The sequence below is a fragment of the Perca flavescens genome, chromosome 4 (assembly GCF_004354835.1).
Source record: "Perca flavescens isolate YP-PL-M2 chromosome 4, PFLA_1.0, whole genome shotgun sequence".
Lineage (NCBI taxonomy): Eukaryota > Metazoa > Chordata > Actinopteri > Perciformes > Percidae > Perca > Perca flavescens.
Genome location: NC_041334.1, coordinates 20,518,671 through 20,537,949, shown reverse-complemented (window position 1 = coordinate 20,537,949; position 19,279 = coordinate 20,518,671). Strand labels below are relative to the sequence as shown.

The following is a 19,279-nucleotide window of genomic DNA, read 5'->3' as shown; positions in this document are numbered from 1 at the left end:
GTCTGACAGCTTTCAACTCCATGCACATCGAAGTAAACACTCAAGTATATGCCCCCAAACAACTATGTGAACCTCTAGTGAGGATAGTATTTGTATGTCAGTTCCTTCAATTTGTGGATTATAAGCAAGTGTTGTTTAAATTAAACCCTATCTGTATGTACAAGATCAACAGATGCAGACATTTAGGCTCTACACGCAATTAAAAGAGCTTAAAAGATATTAAGATATTTGATACTTTTATACAGGACATTTGCTCATTTCAGCACACTGGGGCGTATACAAAAGTTACAAAAGGGGCATCACGTCATCATGGTTGCATTGGTAATGTTCCAGTTGACATCAGAAATAATGTTTTTGTATAAATATCATCTCATTTTTTATTAGGATTTTTGTTTGCTGAAGCCATGAAGTTTATTACAGCAGCATTTTTTTTCCTATGTTACTGAAATGCATGGTCTAACAAATATTGAAACGTCAGTGAAAAATGCTAATCCTCTAATCTTTAAATTGTGAATAAAACAATAGTTTTATGGACCACCAATGCAGGAATATAAGTTACCACAGATATTTTTTAGGCCTTACTGAAAACTGAATAATTTTCAGACTTTGTGTTTAGTCTATAAAAATGCCTGAAAATAGTGTAAAAATGGTTTCCAAAATCTAAAAGGTGATTTCCAACTACTCAATTTATAGTGACATTGAAAACAGAGTAAAACAGTAAATCCTCACACTTGCACCAGTGAATGTGGTGTGTTTTTGGTTGATAAATGACTTCAACAATTTATCAAGATATTTCATCAATAATTTTAGCACTGAATATTTTGAATCCAAAGTCTGCCCAAAATATGTGATAATTACAAAACATCCCAAAAAACATTAGCACAATATTAATATAGTTTTTTTTTATTAACAGCCTCAAAGATATTTGTTTTTTTCAGTATGGGAATACTGTATATACTGTAAAGATTGTAGCACTGTGGCAGATTAGGGTATAGGGAGACAAAACAGATAAAACAAATAATAAGAGAAGCCTGTCGGGATGAGTGCATGTGACAGGATGTCTGACAAGTAACACTGATGGGGTGTCAGGAAAGGGTGGGGGGTTGAATTTACATCGCTGGTGCTGCAGAGAATCTATGTCCGTAACTATGGCAACATGACAGTCAACTACACCGACAGTATGAAGCGACAAGACGGGATGAATTATTGGTGCAGTACTGCTTTATGGTGACTCTCCATTCCTGTCCACATCTGATCTGTTTTACATCTGATTTTCATCAAGTAGATAAAGATTAGAGACAAAGCGTGTGTAAAAGAGAGAGGAAGAAAGAGAAGACGGAGGTGGACAAAAGCATTAAGCAGATATAGTCTCTGATCCTGAAAGTGCCCCTTGTGGGTAGATTTTAGTTGCACCATTTGGGATCCCCATTTAAATGAACATTTTTAAAGTGGCTATTGCAGTTTTTTTTAAGGCTGGCACACAAACTGTATCTTCCTTTATGTTTTCTTGTTATTGCAGATGACATGTCAGCTGGAGAATACATAAAATAGCAGGTCAGAATTAGCTTCAGTTCAATTCAGTGTAATTTACCTCATTAGTAGCAAACTCACAGGTGAAATAAGACAACATTGCAACTTATACTTGAATGTTTACCCAGTCCCTTGGTGAGTTGATTGAAATTAGTTTACATTAATGTCCGTCAAGACATAAAAAATGGAAAAATTGAAGGATGGGATGGTGGATGAGCAGAGGGAGACAAACTCACAACCTGAAATGTCACGCCGTGGGTATCACCCTTAGTCCTGCGCTTCTAGCACTCTGAGGAAACAAACACACATTCACCGATGAGACGACAGTACACCCAAGCATGGGAGGAAATATCAAGATGAATTTGAAATCCAGTATGAACAGCAAAAAGACAAAAGAAAGCGAAGAAATGAAAAAAGCAGAAAGCAAGAAAGAAAAAAAGACAAATCTTCAGAGATGCCAACCCCAAAATGGAGACTGTCACGGAAATTTGTTGTGAGAATAACAAGCCAGACAATGTACAAAGAAACTTTTTGTTCATGACATGATGGCACCCCTGAAGCAAAAAAGGCAGAGAAGCAGACTGACAGAGTTCTGACTCACGGCCAGTAGTGGAAGGAGCAGTAGCAGCAGTAGTGCTTGTAGGAGAGGAAAGGGCATTGGACAAGGACACGTGACTAGGACTAGAAACATTGGTTACATCCTGGGTCTGGCTGGTGGTGGATGATTGGCGTCTCAGAACCCCCGCCCCCTGAAATGAGGTGCCACTCTTGAAGGTGTTCACTACGTCAATCTGTGGGAGGAGAGCGGGACAGGAGAGGACAAATGGCTGCTCAGAGTGACAGAGACCAAATGGCAACACAGGTTGACTGGCTGGGTGACTTTGGTGGTAAAGGGAGTACAAAGTGTCTCAATCATGACATGATGGTCAGGGTGTAGTATCCCCTCAACGAAATGGTAAATTTGACTCAAAGGGCTAGTTTGCCCAAATTACAAAAAACATCTCTCTTACCTCGTCTAAAGATTTCTGTCCCCCCCCCACACACACACACACACACACATACAAACCCAAATCCAATGCATACATTTACAATTGTTTAAAAAAGCAACAGCAATGTGTCTTTACAGAAACAATGTCCCATTCCGCTCTACAAATAATCCACAGACCTCACTGTGAACAGTTTCTATTGGAACTACTTTGTACTGAGGAAGGTCCTATGAAGACTACCGACAGTATATTGGGTGGATTATCCAGATTAATGGGGCAATTTTTTCTAGAAAGAGGTTTATGCTGGTGAATATTTCAAGTGTAATTCTTCAATGTTGTCAGCACCACAGACCAACATTCCATTCAACTCCTTTGTATTTGGTTGGTCGGTAACAGAAATCCCAGAGACAGAGATCTCAAAAACCTAAACAAATAGAATCAAAACTATCTGCTGGTCCACAGTATCAAGTCATGGGATGGCTTCACCCTGGATCAATAGTGACACATCACTGAGATAAAATCAAATCCAACACATAAGCAAAACTGCCTTGAATATCACAGTGATAACGGTGTGTAGAGTTGGTCACAGTGAGAACAATTCAGTGACTATGCCCAGTTGTATTTAACCCCCGAGGTTTGACCGTTGATCTTCCACAGGTCCACACAGGTAATCACCTCAGTCCAGCGAGAGAAAGCTGCATCTTCATGTACCTAAATAAATCTTGAGATAAAATGACTTTAAGGCTGTTACTGAGTAACGTGAAGAACATACATGTATAACATAGTCTAGCACTTCTTCTTAGAGGTACTGTATGCTTCTCAGGTAAAGTCTGAGGGGGTGCGACTTCCTACTGAAAATGGATTATATGACAAAGACGAACAAAAGTAAAACAAAAGGCCAAGTCAGAAAATATCACAGGTGAAATGTATCCTTGTTGGTGTTTAATGCTGCTTAACTGACTACAAAAAACCTTAAAATGTTATTATTAAGAAATTATACGAGTGACAAGAGTAACCCTTTTTAAATCAAATATCCCTATATTTTTTCTTTCAGGCAGAATCAATCCAGCAAAATCTTTCTGTGAAATCAAACAACAAATCACATCTTGGGATTGAACTTGTGTCCTCACCTGAGTCTGAATGCGGTTGAGTCCTCTGAACCAGAGGATCTGTCCTCTCCTCAGCTCCCTTTCTGCGTGGTCAATCTCCTCATTGTCTTCATTAGCGTCCTCCTCTGGTAACTCATCTTTCCGAGTTAACTGGCCTGCCCTCCGCAGGAAACGCAACCTGCTATTGGGTATGGTGGATATCACCTAACCCATAGAGAAGACACAGCACTTGGTCAAAAGAAAAGGTGACAAGCATGTAGTACAGCAGAGATACACAGAGGAAGAGTAAAACATGGTAAACTAGAATAAAAGCAAGAAAATAAGCACAGTGGGAAGACAGAAACAGATGAGTTGGCATGTTACCTGTCCCCAGACAAGCTCTCCCAGCCCAAGAAAAACACACCACATCCACTTTTCCAGGTTCAGAGGTTGACAGCTGAATGGCTTCCCTCCAAACTGCACAATCACAATCTACACAGAGCAAAGCATAAGCCAGGATAATATATGAAGAGAAAAAAGAAAATTACTTTCACTTGTGAATTAAAAAGAAAAGAAAATAATTTGTTCAATTTGACATGACATTATCTAACATATCATAATAACCAACTAAAAATAAAAAAAATGATTTGCTTAAACTTGCATCTGCTTACCTGCATAGCAAAGGTGCCAAAAACTATACTGCAGAAGATGGGGTTCCTGAAGATACCATCAAAGACGTTCCTCTCTCCATGGATTTTGCGGGCATTTATCTCGTTGAAGAGCTGCATCATGACGAAGGTGTTGAAGATGATGGTGTAGTGCTCAGATGGGGGAGAATTGAGAGGAGCATTACGGCCGCTGTCAATGTCAAAGATCTTCTCACCTACAGGGGGGGAAAGAATTGGTATGATTTCATTAATTCTGAACCCATTTCATGTCACATTATTGTTAAGGTGCAGAACCCGTGGCGTACCGCAGAGCAAAATTATAGTGCGTACCAACAAAGAGAAGTGTGAAGATGATGATGAGCTGAAAGACTCCATGTCCCAGGATATTCTTTGTCATGGTGCTGGAGATGAGAGGCTTGTTGCGACCGTATGGTTTCCTCATTAGCAGAGACTCTGTGGGAGGCTCTGTCGCCAGGGCCAGAGATGCAAAAGTATCCATAATCAGGTTTACCCACAACATCTGCACGGCCTTCAGGGGAGAGTCCTGCGGAAACGCAAAGGAAATTGCAATTAAGAACCAATAATTTTCATAAAAACCCGGGCTGAAAGTAACTAATAAACAGTACTCTGGCTACTGTGACTGATTCAGTTTTTAAAACACTTGTATTTCATTACATATATTGTTTTGCTTGTTTCTCTAGATATTTGATGAAGTATTGCACTCAACAGCTTTTGATTTACAGAATACACTACAGTCATTATAATATAACCCAATCACATGCCCACACACGCCTCTGACCTGTGTGATGCAAGCGCCAGTGAAAGCCACTATGACAGCCACAACATTGACAGTAAGCTGGAACTGAAGAAACTTGGAGATGCTGTCGTAGACGTTCCGGCCCCACATTACTGCTTTAACAATGCTGCTGAAGTTATCATCAGTCAGAATGATATCTGATGCCTCCTTGGCCACATCTGTACCAGCAATACCCTGCAGGAGTGCAGAAAAGGTACAGTCAGAAAGAAACTAACATCTTTTGCATCATAATGCACTATTCCTCAACAAACACATTCAAACTGAAAGAAATCTGTCTAAATCACCTCTGCAGCCAGTGGAGAAAAAAAAACTGGACTCTGGACGTGAGGCTGGATGGATAAAAGTGATGCAGACTAATTAGGGGACCAGTGGGTGTATTGGTGGTTTGATGACAGGAGGCTCCATATTTATAAGAGAAGCAGGACACCTTCCCTGACATTGTCATGCTTTTCAGAATTATAGGACGAGTGGCAGAACCTCTTAAACAGTGCTCAATTGTGGTGATAGAAAGAATGCTTGAGAGCATGTTCAATTCAATTAACCATGTACAAATGTTTTAGCAGGGTTACAAGATCAATGTCCTCCCCAAAAGAGAAGATGAATACACAGACAAACATAAGTGGAAGAAACTAGAGACCATCTTGTGATGGGATCACACAAGCCGCACCGCCAAATCGGGCCAAGGGCATAAAGTGGGGGGTGGGGGTCAGCAGGGGTGTGGCACAAAATTCTGAACCCTGTACAAAGGCATCCTCAAGGGGCCCCTCCCTGCATCCACGGCTATTTATTCTAGTACAGGGGTCTTCAATGTTTTTTAAGCCAAAGACCCCTTAACTGAAAGAGAGATGGAGCAGGGACCCCCTACTACATATATTGTATAAAATTAAGTTGTATATTAAACTGAGCCTACAATAACGTGTAGGGCGGCCTGAAGCCTTTATAGTATCTGTTGGTCCCCTTCTCACATGAAGAAATGGAAAAATATTATGTACTGCAGAGGAATTAGGTGAGCTCACAAATCCACTAGAGGGAGCTCCTAATATACACAGCCAGAGGCAGAGCGCCTCAGAAGAAACCCTTAATACTGCAGAGGTGAAAAAGACATATGCAGATGTTGACTGAGATCAATCTCCAAAGAAGCAAGGCAAAAAATGACACAAAAAAGATAATAGGGTTTGCTCACCATGGCGAAGCCGACATCAGCTTTCTTAAGTGCAGGTCCATCATTGGTACCATCTCCTGTCACAGCCACAACCTGCCTCTGGTCTGCTATAGTACTGTCAATAATGCCTGAAAGACAACAATTCCCCTACGTGAGCTTTTGTACGTACAATAATCTTGACCTAATAATTTCATTTTTTTACTGCCATTGTGAAATTCTATGTAGACAAACAATGTTAAAACTAGATGCGTTTAATTTCGATCAGCATGAATATGAAATGGTGCAACCAGTTCACCTTTGACGAGTGTGTGTTTATCGGTTGGGGAAGATCTGGCCAGAACTCGGAGTTTAGGCCAAACCTTGTCCATACGTTCCTGCTCCACCTGGGCACACACACAGACAGAAATAAAAGGACAGGTGGTTGTGAGTTAGGTTTAGAGAGGTATCTTTCTTTCTCCTGAGCTCAGCTTCTCTCACTCTCTGGCTCACTGACAGTAGTTACTGTACCTCCCCTTTCTCATTGCGGATCCTCCTGTTGAACTCTTTGCCATCAATACAGAGGAAGTCCTCTCCGGGGTGGATGATACCACACTTAATGGCTATGGCCCTGGCTGTGTTTATGTTGTCTCCTGTCACCATGCGCACTGTGATGCCTGCACGCTGGCACTTCAATATAGCATCGGGCACCTAAAGAGTGATACATAAACACATTTCATAGCATTACTTTGTAGTCGTGTTTCTGGCCCCCTGATGAATGTAAGTCCAATATTCACTCTCTTTTACCTCTATTTTGCACTCCACTAACTCCTGAAACACACATCGAGCTACTTGCTGTTAAATGCTACTCTATGTTCACCAGCTAGTCGCATTTGGTAACAGTCAGTTTTTAGGGCTTGAGCCGTGAGACTGAACCAAAACAGTAGAGGCAAATCTCTTTGTCACTTAAATCAACCATGTAATCATGTGATCCATTGTTACTTTGACCAACAATGCACACACATTAAAAACAAATCTAACTCCATTAAACTTTTAATTTATCAGAACCGTATTCTGCTACCTTTGTCCCTTTTTGTATTAACAAAATATGTAACACGTTACTTTATCTGAGCTCTTTTCCCGCAAGACTTAGTCTAGTAGAATAACTGGGAAATGTTACTGTATGGAGATTCATTTGTGGTAGAACCAGCTAGCAAAAACAGAGTATTAATTCAGAAACACATCTTCTTCCTGACAAAGGTCAGTGTGGGCGACCACTGCTCTCCAAACCCACACACAAACAAACACATACAGTAGCAACAACTCACATCCATTTTCACATACTTGGAGGCCTGGTATCTTTTTCTCTCTGATTGACACACACACACACACACACACACACACACACACACACACACACACACACACACACACACACACACACACACACTTGCAAAGTGGAACATAAACATAAGATGGAAGACCAAATGAATCCACCACCGCAATGTGTAAATATATTGGTATTAAACTGTCGAATCAAGCTGCTCATGCGTGAAAACCACAAAGGATTTAACTCATTTAAATGGAGTGGATACAAAGTAAATCTAGACAGTGGAGGCGGGCATGTCTTTAATAAGCTGGAGGTTAAACAAACAGAAACATATAATTACATCCTACTTGTAATTCCACATCTTATAATTACAATGTATGGCTCATCAAATATAGCTTTAAAACAAGACTGACTCTTGCAACTTTTGTTAAACAGTGGCCAATATGTGTTATACAGTATGCTTAACACCAAAACCTACTGTAGCAACAGTAGCAAAAATGGAGACAAATTGATAATCGGTAAGCTGACTCAGTAATGTCCCTTATACAGCAATATTTCCTAAAGTTTGCTTACATTAGCCACCAAAAGCTAATGGTCACACAAGACCAAAAAAGGCTGTAGCTGCAAAACCTTTATATTAACTTTTAAGTTTATTGAAGTGAGCTGGGCTGTGTTTTATTTTTTCTGAATTCACCTCATTTGTAAAAGAGATGATGTGCTATCTCTGCTGCTAGATTACGAGTGCAATGCTTTAAAAAGTACTTAAAATGAATCAAACCAATTTAACTGCTTTGAAGTATTTAAATTTTCAATGGACACCAGTCAAATTATACGCTATTTCAAGGACTTAGAAAGAGAAAACAAATATACTTTAATTAAGATTATGGCAAAGGGCTACTTGTTTAAAAAACAACAACAACAACAACAAAGCCAAATGAGCTTTTCATCACTTATAAAAAATATAAAACAAAAATTCCCCTGAAGAAGGGCGTCTTGCCTGAAACGTCCGTGTGGCAATAATAAAAAGTTGCCTTTATTCTTGCCTAATAAACACTATAAGTAAACACTTACAGAACAAAAAGCACAAGCTACGATACATTTTAAGTTGGTTGTAAGTAATATGATCTGACAAAATAAAGAAGCTCTTGCAGTAAATACTGTGGCAAGTGGAACAAGTACTTAGATTCCGCCATCACTGCTCTCACTGAGTCATTGTTATCAAGATATCAAATCCCTGTCTGCCTATCTGTCACCCCTGCTGTCTCTTTTTTCCTTTTGATTCCCACTGCTCTATTCACTGGTCATCCGCAAAAGGTGGCGGAAAAAGGATAAGAGTGGAGGCTTATTAAAAATACAACATGGCCCGATGGAGGAAGAGGGTAGGAGGCTACCAGGTGAGACAGAAAAACAAGCCTTGCATGTCTCTAAAACAGATCTTGTTACAGTCTCATTTTCCTCCGTTTCTCTCCTTACCCGTCTTCCTTCTCCTGCGGTTCAACATCCTTCTGACATGAATCTGATTTTGAATCTCTTTATCTTTCTCTGTCTCTCCAGGGGCAACAGTTAGTTATTAAAAGAACATCACATTCTGGAGGAAGAAACTGAAGAGTACTAAACAAACCAAAAACATGTTTACCACTCTGTGTGACCTTTTAAGTAGAACGGAAAGTCATCTCATTTTCAATATTAGCCAGCCTTACTAAGACACCTGGATAGATGTTGCAGCAGTGCACTGCTTTTTCTCATCAGTTATTGAAAATTTCCGATGTTAGGAGACTTCTGTGGTGAGACAAAAGGGAAATGTGTTAAACTGCCAGAAAGCTGCATTATTGCATGTCCATTATGCAAAATTTAGCTTGAAAACATTTAATTGTTAAACCCTACGATACGGAGAGGTGAAAATGAGAAAACATGGTGGGAAGAGGTTGAATGAGAGGCCTTGTTAGAGCGTGAGGAGGGTGATAGAAAAAAGATAAAAGGAGGAAGTTGAATAATTCAGTCAGTTAGCTTCCTGCTTCCCTGTACGTGCATAGGAGCTGTCAAGTGAGGTCAGTTTATTGCTCTACACAGATTTCTCTACCCACTCGACTTTCTTTCTCACAATTATATTTCTCCTTTTCTGAAAGTGAAATTCAGAATTGTTTGCCTTCAACAGAGCTGAAAGAAGTACTCAAAGTGAGAATGAGCAATAAGACAAAAGGATTTAAAATAAAAATCAATAAGTAAGGGATTACGTAAACATAAATAGTAAATGAATCAAAAGTGATTTTTTTTGTAGAATGGTTGTTTTCAAAGAGAATTAATGATGCCTTACATACATACAACTTCTTAATCACTGTAATAATTGTTGTCACTGGCCCAAGTGGATACTGTGGTCTTACTATTTCATTGCAGTTTGGGAGTTTAAACTCCAGCAATGCATTGAATTGTCACTGTTGGGTGCAAACCCCGTACCATGTCTTCAAATTAGGGAATGTTTATGTACTCTTCTATGTTTTGGAGATTTTTACCCAATAAAAGGTGTGATCGTCTTATATTTTGAATATAAAATCTATATCTGCAAACTGACAAGTAAACACTAGTAAAAAATAACTAGTTAAAGTATTCAATTGAAATACTCAGGTGGCAGCACCTGTACTTAAATATAATGTAGTAAATGTGCTCAGTCACAAGGCTTTTGGTGTGAACACGTCCATGCCTCAATATCAAGCACAGTATCTCACTTGGCATCTGCGGTGTCCTAGATCTGTGTCTTTACCAGAAATTGACCATTTGAGGACCCAACGTAATGAATCGATTTAAAAAAAAAAAAAAATATATATATATATATATATATATACACACATATAAGTAGCAAATGCATGTTGAAAATATTAGCAATACACGGAAACTGAGCAACGCCCATTCAGTCTTAAATCAGGTAAAGCTGATTGGCCTGGTCTGAAGTGTACCTTTCAAGAATCAATAATCATTTAGCGAAGCAATTGATCACACACACACACACACACACACACACACACACACACACACACACACACACACACACTAGTCTAGTCTAGTCTAGTCAAGTCTTTCAAATGACACATGATCCGTCTCTGTCAGCTCACTGTGCAGGTGGCTACTGTCACCACAGTCTTGCTGCTTTGTTCACACTTTGGCCCCACAGCTCCACCTGTTTAGGTCTCACATCATTTACTTCACAAGATTGAGGTAACATGCTTCCTTAAGCAAGTCAATGAAAAAAAGTACTGCAATAAAATAACCATTCATCATCAAATTCATCATTAAATGTCCAAGGATAAATAAATAAGTGACAGACATTTCTTCAAGTACAGTATAATACGAACAAGAAGATGATTTTAAGGAAGTGATCACAGAACAGAAACTGGTCTTATGTAACTAAAATCCATAGAACTGTTTATCTGTTTAAATCTGGGCCTTCTAGGAAAAACATAGATCAATTAGCAACTGAATAGAGGCTTATAAACAATCCAAGGATTTGAAATCCAGGAAAATTCAAGGGAAAGTCTATTAAAAAGGTCACTGAGGGTTAAAAACTTACTTTCAACAGAGTAGTACATAGTAAAGCAGTAAAGTAGTAAATTTCAAAGATGATGTTCCTATAGGTTTTTTTTACCCAAACTGTGTACAGTATATATACTGTATATATTAAGTCTTCAAATACTGATTTAATTATCCAACATCAAACAAATACAGTACAGAGTTCCTCAAGAGGCTTAATTAGGGGTCTATGTCACTTATCTTTATAAATACTTCCATCAAACTGTACTACATTAAAATACATGTACTTTTCCTCCAGTCTGAAGTAATCTTGAAATCAATTCACGTTTACGTTACTTATATAATACATTTAATTTTTGTGTTTTAAGAAAGAAGTTCAAATTTTAGCAAACAGTATCTATGCCTAAAAGATTTTCTTTTTTTAACAGTCTTGACATACAGGATGCAAAGGATTTCACTGTCTATCATGTCTAGGTTGTCTCTCAGACAACTGTCTCAGATATTACAGATCTGTATGTAGAAAAGTCTAAACATCCTCACAAAGGCATGAAAGGCATGAAAACTGTATGCGTAGTATAGATGGTTAGTACAGTTTCTAGTACTATAGCATGCCTGTACAGCCCACTCCTTTCAGTATGTCACCAGAATATCTCACACTCTCCTACCTCTGGCCTGACAGGGTCCTCTATCCCAACAACACAGATTGCTGTGAGGTTGTTAAGGATACTGGGCTCATCGTCCCAGTTGGGCTCGGGATCACCGGAGAAGTCACGGTACGCCACACAGATGGTCCTCAGGCCTTCACACGCCATGGGCTCGATCACCTTCTTCACCATCTCGTCCTTGTCGCGTGGACGGAAAACCCTTGCCTCGCCCACCTCGTTCAGGATATGGTTGCATCTGTAATTAAGGGTGGAGTGGTGGGATAAGTGTATTTCAAATTGTGTATTGTGCATTTGGTATTGTCAGAACCAAATACTGCATACTGTAGAAAAATCCTGGCTGATGCACCTACTGTACTGAATGTTGTATGCAGTCTTGTAATATGAAGTGTTATATGAAGTAACTTTGAATGAACAGAAAGCATTTTTGTCTCAAGTTCATCATCAGTGCTTCATCAGTGTAGACATATCTAACACTTAGAGGAATATTTTGGAAACTACGCTTATTTGCTTTCTTGCCGAGAATTAGATGAGAAGATCATTATCATCTTTTCATATTTGTATGTTCAATATTAAGCCACAGCTAGCAATCGGTTAGCTTAGCATACAGACTGGAAACAGGGGGCAACAGCTAGCCTGTCTCTGTCCAACGGTAACAAAATCCACCTACGAGCTCCTCCAAAACTCACTAATTAACACACTAGATTGAGCTTGTTTAATCCGTACAAAAAACAGCAACTCGCCACTTTATGCTAATCTACACTAACCAGCTGCTGGCTCTAGCGTCATATTTAATGAACATATATGAACATTTTTATTGATCTTCTCTTCTCAGCAAGAAAGCAGATAAAGCGATTTCCAAAAATGTTGAACTATTACTTTGAAAATACCATCAAGCTTTTTAACAAATATAAAAACAATATAGTTTTTATAAATGTAGATATATATCACTTCTCCAAGCATGGAGGAGAAAGTGTTAAAGTTATTCTCCACCACATTTTCAACAGATGTTAGTGGTTATGGATGCATGATGCATGATGGACCAATGTTACCAGCAAAGCTTTGCCTAAATTATTACTGTAGCCAAAACCCATTTGTATCTGATCTACAGTAAATCGATTTCTTATTAGCTAAATAAATGAACATACAAATGGAAAATAGATTACCAACACAAATTGCAACACACAGAGCTGGATTCAAATTCATCTGCTGTAAGCCATTTAAAATAGCAACTAACTGTAATTTGTGCAAAAGTCATTTTTGCAAAAATGTGTATATAACCTTACATATAACAAATCAAATTAATATCAAATTAAGCTTTATAGCTTTATCTGTATTTATGTTAAATGTGTTAAATCCACAGTGTAACGGCTGTTTGTTACAATTTATCATTGTATTAGTTTTTATTACAGTTTCATTTTAATGTCATTCATTGTCAAAAAAGAATTTCTGCTCCTTCCTTCAGTGGGTGCAGGAAGCTTTATAACTGTGTCTCATGTTTTTCTCTGAGTTAGTCATTTGTTACTGTACTGTTATTGCAATGCTCTGAAAAATGTCACAATTGTGTGACCTTCTAGTTGATACTTAGCCCAATCTCACTACCTTGAGAATGTGCAATAGGTTATACACTCAAAATGAATTAGCTATACACTTATACAAAAATCAGCACTTGATTACATCATATTACTGACTGTACAACAAGGTTATGTGCTGCTATTATTATCAGGAACATCGCATTTTAAACACAAAACCAGACTCACTTTTTGAGGACGATCTCAGAGGCTCCCTTGCTGTACATGCGGAAGTTCCCATCAGACAATTTGATGACAGTGCTCATGGACTTCCTGGAAGAGTTGAAAGTGTAGACTTTGTAAAGCTTCTCTTCTGGGATTTGGTTTCTTATTGGCTGGTAGTCCCGCTTGAGGTCCAAGACCAATCCCAGCAGGCCACACTCTGTCTTGTTGCCCACCTGCTTCGGCAGACCGCCTTCCTTATCTGGGGGCTGAAGAGGGGAAGAGGAAGAGATTTTCGGATGTTCAATTGTATTTTCAGCCAAATATTTGCAGCGATACAATATGTGCTTATTTGCTACCTGCGGTTGTTTTTCACCTAATTTCTCATTATAGGGTTTGATGATTTTAAGACATTTCATGATTGTTTACCCCTCATTTTATATACTTTTATTCATATATGATTTTATTCGGTCAATAGTTGTGTTTTCTGATATCCTGTCATGGAGACTCTCCATGGTATGAAGACTCTCAAGTCTTCAGTCGAATACCTTTTGGGACCAAACATTATACTGTTTGTTCTATGATCTATTCAATCATTAAGATTCTTTTTTCTTTAGCACAGGGCAACCAATGAAATAGTCTTGAAATAGCTGCTAGTGATAATTAACCAGCTAGCAGGGGAAAGGGTTGCTCTGTGTGGGAGGGTGGTAGATGAGATAGATGGAATCAAATTTGGATATTCTTATTTCAGGCATACGGCTCAACCAGCTGCAATCTGTAAATATACATTTATGGAACCGTGTTTTTCTCCAGTACAGCAAACATCTCGGTATCCACATATTTACATGATTACATGGATTGTTTGTGAACAATAGACACAGCAGCAGGTGACATGTTTTTGGTTTAGTTATTTACATAAAACTTGTAGAACATGGTTCATCAATATGGTTTATCAGAAAATGTTAAATAATAATTGGCCATCACAATATCCCAGAGCCCAAAGAGACAGCCTCAAATTGCTTGTTTTGTCTAACTTACAATCAAAAAAGCAAAGAAATTTAATTTACTGTCATAGAAAACAAAGAAAAGTGGCCAATTTTCAGCTCAAATCATTTCAAAATCAAATCATTCATTTTAAGCTCAAATCCAAATGGTTGCTGATTAATTTGCTGATGATCGATTAATGCGTTTACTCCAAATAATAGAGAAATGGTGTACAGTAGGTGATGTCAGTGGAGAAATTTCTCTACCCCTCAAAGCTGGAGTGTGTTTATTATCAGCCAACAGTAGAGTATTTGACTGTAGGTTATGTGTGTTTGTGCATGATATCTGTTAAAATCAGTGTGCGTGGCTGTTCAGTTGCTACAGTAAATGTGTGCAATCTGCATACGCACTCACTGTAGGTGTAAGTGTGTGACTGTGGTCAGCTTGTGGAAGACAAAGCGTTGCCATGGTAACACTGGACAAAGCAAACTTGGAAGGAAAGATGGTGCTCTCTCTCTCTCTCTGCCACTTGGGGATTCTTACTCTTTGGCTCAGATTTTCTGACAGGATTTTCACTCATCTCACTTCACACACATGTCCTTGAATCTTTCTGTCTCTCCCTTTTACTCTTTTCCCAGTCCTTATTTATTAGTATTTCCTGCACTACATTTACTCACTCACACTAATTTGTCAAAACACACAGAAATACAAGCAATAAAGCATATATGGCATGACTTTCTATGTTTTCTATTTCAGCTACTGTGATCTGTAAACAAACGTCATTATCATCTATATCTATATCCTTCACATACTCAACCACACTCAACCACGCGCACACACACACACACACACACACACACCACTTTTTATTTTTCATAACATGCCTCTTCACATAATCACACATTCTCAAGCTGATCCTCATTTTGGTTTGAGACAGACATGTGGGAATAAAAAGATGTCCAACTTCACTCTTCAGAAACATACTCGTGGAAATAACTCTGTAAATTATTATTATATTTGGTCAATCTGCTGAACATTTTCTCAGTGAATTAATTAATTGTTTGCTATAACAATTTCAGAAAATTATGAAAAATTCCCAGTTTACCTCCCTGAAGTGTCTTCAAATATGTTATTTTATCCAATCATCAGTCTTAAACCCAAAGATATTTAGTTTACTATCATATATGCAAAGAAAAGTAAATCCTCACTTCTGCATGAAAAATGACTGAAACAATAAATCAATCAATCAAATCATCAATCAAAATAGTTACATTTCAGTTTTTTGACTGAATGTTTACAATCAGGTAATTGTTTCAGCTCTAAAGGAAATAAGCACAATAACAAGTTGTTCATTTGGACCCCTATTAGCTGACACTGAGCTGATCTGGGGTCTTGCTATATTTTATCTACAGTACGCTTGACACCTACAGTCACGGCTAAAGAACAGTATGTCAGGTACACTCTTTCTCTATACCTACGCGTGTCAGAAGCACACAGAACACAATGGTTCTGACTTTTTGCCAAGCAGACACCTTCAGTCTGTGCTATTTGCCCCAAAATAGATTGACTGCAGGCATTCTGTTTTGTTCTTCTCAACATGCCTCCAACCAAGATTAGATTTACAGTAAAAGGATAGCTTGGCATTTTCAATGTTTTGAATTTTACTTTCTTGTTGTTTTCTTCACTCGGCACAAGATTCTGTATCGACAGTGTAGTTAATCACATTATTGGCTTGTTGGTGGACTCACACTCTCCATCTAATGACCGCTCTTGTCAACCTGCTAACAAGGTCTTTATAGAGAATGCTAATCATGTGTTAATGTGCCTGACAAAGGCTAAAATATGTTCCCATGCAGTGAATAGGAAAATATCACTGAACTGCTGCTATCTATTATCTGAATCCAGGGTCTTAGGAAGGTGGCGTACTCTATGCTTTAAAGGTAAAACCCTTTAAGGCAAATTTATAATTTGGGATGTTGGGTTATACAATTTAAAATTGACTTGACATAACTTGGTTCAGATCAAGAATGTCAAGATTTTAAATTTTTGTGTTTTTTGTAGTTTTATTTTCAGTAAATCAAACATTAAATTATGCAAATATGATAGAAGGATTCTAAGCAATCTGTGGAAATGTGTCTGAATATTGCAAGCTTATTTAAAAGCTTAATTCATCAGTCTAGTGAGTGATATAGCTGCTTTCAACGTTTGCTTAAGTAGCTCAATATTTTGAATCCAAACAATGAATATTGAATAAATAAACAGAATCAAACATATTTTACATGTCCCTTTAGCTGCAGCCAGAGGTTCCAGTGGACAGGGTTAGAGAAAAGTCATCTAAAATCACATTAATCATTAAAACCCAATCAGAGTACTGACCTATGTTCACCTAGTAATTGGACATATCTGGTTAATATTAAGCTGTGTCTCACAGACACAGACAGGAGTATAAATACTTTATACTGAGTTTGCGTTAAATAACAGAATTAATGCCTTTTCCTAATGACCTATGATTACATCAGGAAGACACTGTCTGTCATTGGCTAATGAGGGGATGGAACAAATGGTGTCATCTGCACTGTCTGCTAAGTGTTTGGGAGACTAGGTTCCCAGTAACAGAAAAACATCACACTAAACAACCAAAATGACCAGCTGAAAACCATACAGCATGTATTATGTTTTAACTAATCCTCTACAATAAACCTTTATTAAATAAGAGGTGTATGCTTTATAAAACATCAAAAGATGCTAGGCATTATTTTTTAATGGTTTGTCATCCCAGCTATTTTTCAAGCACTTATTCAATTCAGTTCCACAATCTACTGAAGACAACAAACTTAATTTCAGAAAGTAAACTCACTTATGTACAAAACATGTGTATCTTAAAAAGGCATGTAGTCATATATTTAGCCTTCAAGCCATATTGTTTCCTAAAAGAAAAGTGTTTTCTGGCAAAGGGGTATCAGTAATTCCACTTGTTTACTATGAGGTTCTCTTTGCTTTATGCTGTTTGTACAAATTAATTTGAATTTTGCATTCGGAATTCATTTTTCTGATTCATACCTTATATTTGGAAGATCAATTTTGTGTTTGCCTATTGAAATTAAGGTTTTATGAAATTTGGTTTATATTTCAAAACCATTTCAATTTGTTGCCATAAGGAATTCAATCAGTATTTTTGCCCAAATGTACTCTAAGACAATGTTTGTTTACTAGATATTTCATTCATGGGCCTGTCTTATATTAAGGAATAGACATAGATGACATTATGAATTGGCCATTCTTTATTTAGTTGCTTTTGGCTGCCAATGTATCTTTCTTTGGTTGTTGTAAAGAAGAACAGCAGTAAATAAGGAAAATAGTATCATGTTATGTTGGCTGCTGGCTGCTTTCAAGATGGTTGATAAGTATAGCCTAAATTAATGGTTCATGCAAATTGCACACAAGTTTTGGGTGGACTCCAGGAAGAATAGCTGTGGCTATGGCCCCAGCTAATGGAGATCCCAATAAACAAAAAACAAAATTATACAAATTATTGTACAAAAGGTACACATCAGTATTCAGTTTTTTCATTCATTTGGCTCATGGCACTCCAACTCCTGCAGCAAAAGCGAAACAAAGCGAGAAAATAAATAAATGGCAGACCCCTTTTATTCTCAGAGATTCCGCAGAGGTTTAGCTTGACGTGAGTTTCTACGCACAAGGACAGTTGATGGCATGGGATGCCCAATGTTGGCATGGCCGAGCTAAGGTTGGCACGTCCTGGCCTGGACGTGGCTAAGGACCAGCTGCCCTCTCCCTGGTCCTTGGGTGCTCCCGCAGGCAAGGACATATGCCAGAGGGAGAGCTGGCAACTTTACTTCCTATTCTGCCTGGGGCTCTCCTTAATCCATCCCTCCTGTTCCTACCCCTTCTCTTCCATTTTCTTCATCTTCTCTTCACACTCAACCCCACCATTTTACTCCTCTGTCTTCCTATTTTATGTCCCTTTTTTAATTCTTTCTATCCTATCTTTCCTTCTCTCATTCCCTTCGATCCCTATCCTCCTTCCTCACTCTGGATGTCTTTCTCCTTTTCCTCACTATCAGTTTCCCCAGTCTCCTACAAGGCGGCCCACCCCCGTACCCATCTGCCTCCGCCTTCCTTCTCGTTCCCTCTTTGCATGTAGAAGAGGATGATATTCTAGTTCTCCACATGACTTTACCAGCCAACTGGGCCAAGGCCTGAAGGCATGCAGGAGGGCAGTAATACAGTCTTCCAGTCCATGATGAGGACACTTGTCACGCGAGTGTGGTGTCTATCTCGTCTTCTTATAATTTATCTATGTAACTTCATATATTTTTCCCATCTTCTTTCATCCTTCTTTTGCACGTGTCCTTGCTTTGCTTCCCTTCCCCCCACTACGTATTTTAACCAACCCGCCCTCCCTTTTATTTGCTTTCATTTATATAAGAATCTCTAAATGCGTACTGAGATTTGTTTATGTGCACAGGAATTGGAAAATGTGTATTCAGAATCTGTGTGTGCGTTATAATCAGATTTGTAACTGTGTGAAGAAAATCTCCAAATCTGTAATCAGATTTACACGTGTAGTGAGATTTCTCAAATTTAGCTGATTCGAGTTACAGTAAGATAATAGAGATTGTTACAGTAGATTCACAACCTGGTCTCATATCTAAGGTGTACTGATACCTTGTCAGTGTTGAGCACAACTCAGTTACATGTTGAAGGTGGTGAGGCTGCTCTTGCTGGTCAGGTGGTTAAAAGCTGATCAGGGTCCAACATATAGTTCATGGCTGACTTGGCTGTGGGATTTCTGTTACT

General features: G+C 38.4%; 1 protein-coding gene across 2 annotated transcripts in view; it reads right to left on the bottom strand.

Annotated features, from left to right (window-relative positions):
• The window catches only part of atp2b2 (ATPase plasma membrane Ca2+ transporting 2), a 138,146-nt gene that overhangs the window by 2,182 nt on the left and 116,685 nt on the right, over positions 1-19,279 (bottom strand). Inside the window, exons 13-23 of one of the 2 annotated variants that reach the window (XM_028575540.1) lie at positions 13,502-13,743; positions 11,745-11,979; positions 6,759-6,938; positions 6,547-6,634; positions 6,273-6,379; positions 5,072-5,263; positions 4,603-4,816; positions 4,276-4,487; positions 3,989-4,096; positions 3,647-3,829; positions 2,229-2,321 (exon numbers count right to left, since the gene is read on the bottom strand). In XM_028575540.1, coding sequence (XP_028431341.1) covers positions 2,229-2,321; positions 3,647-3,829; positions 3,989-4,096; positions 4,276-4,487; positions 4,603-4,816; positions 5,072-5,263; positions 6,273-6,379; positions 6,547-6,634; positions 6,759-6,938; positions 11,745-11,979; positions 13,502-13,743 — 1,854 coding nt within the window. The remainder of the gene's footprint in view (positions 1-2,228; positions 2,322-3,646; positions 3,830-3,988; positions 4,097-4,275; positions 4,488-4,602; positions 4,817-5,071; positions 5,264-6,272; positions 6,380-6,546; positions 6,635-6,758; positions 6,939-11,744; positions 11,980-13,501; positions 13,744-19,279) is intronic. The other variant, XM_028575539.1, reaches the window with a different exon arrangement.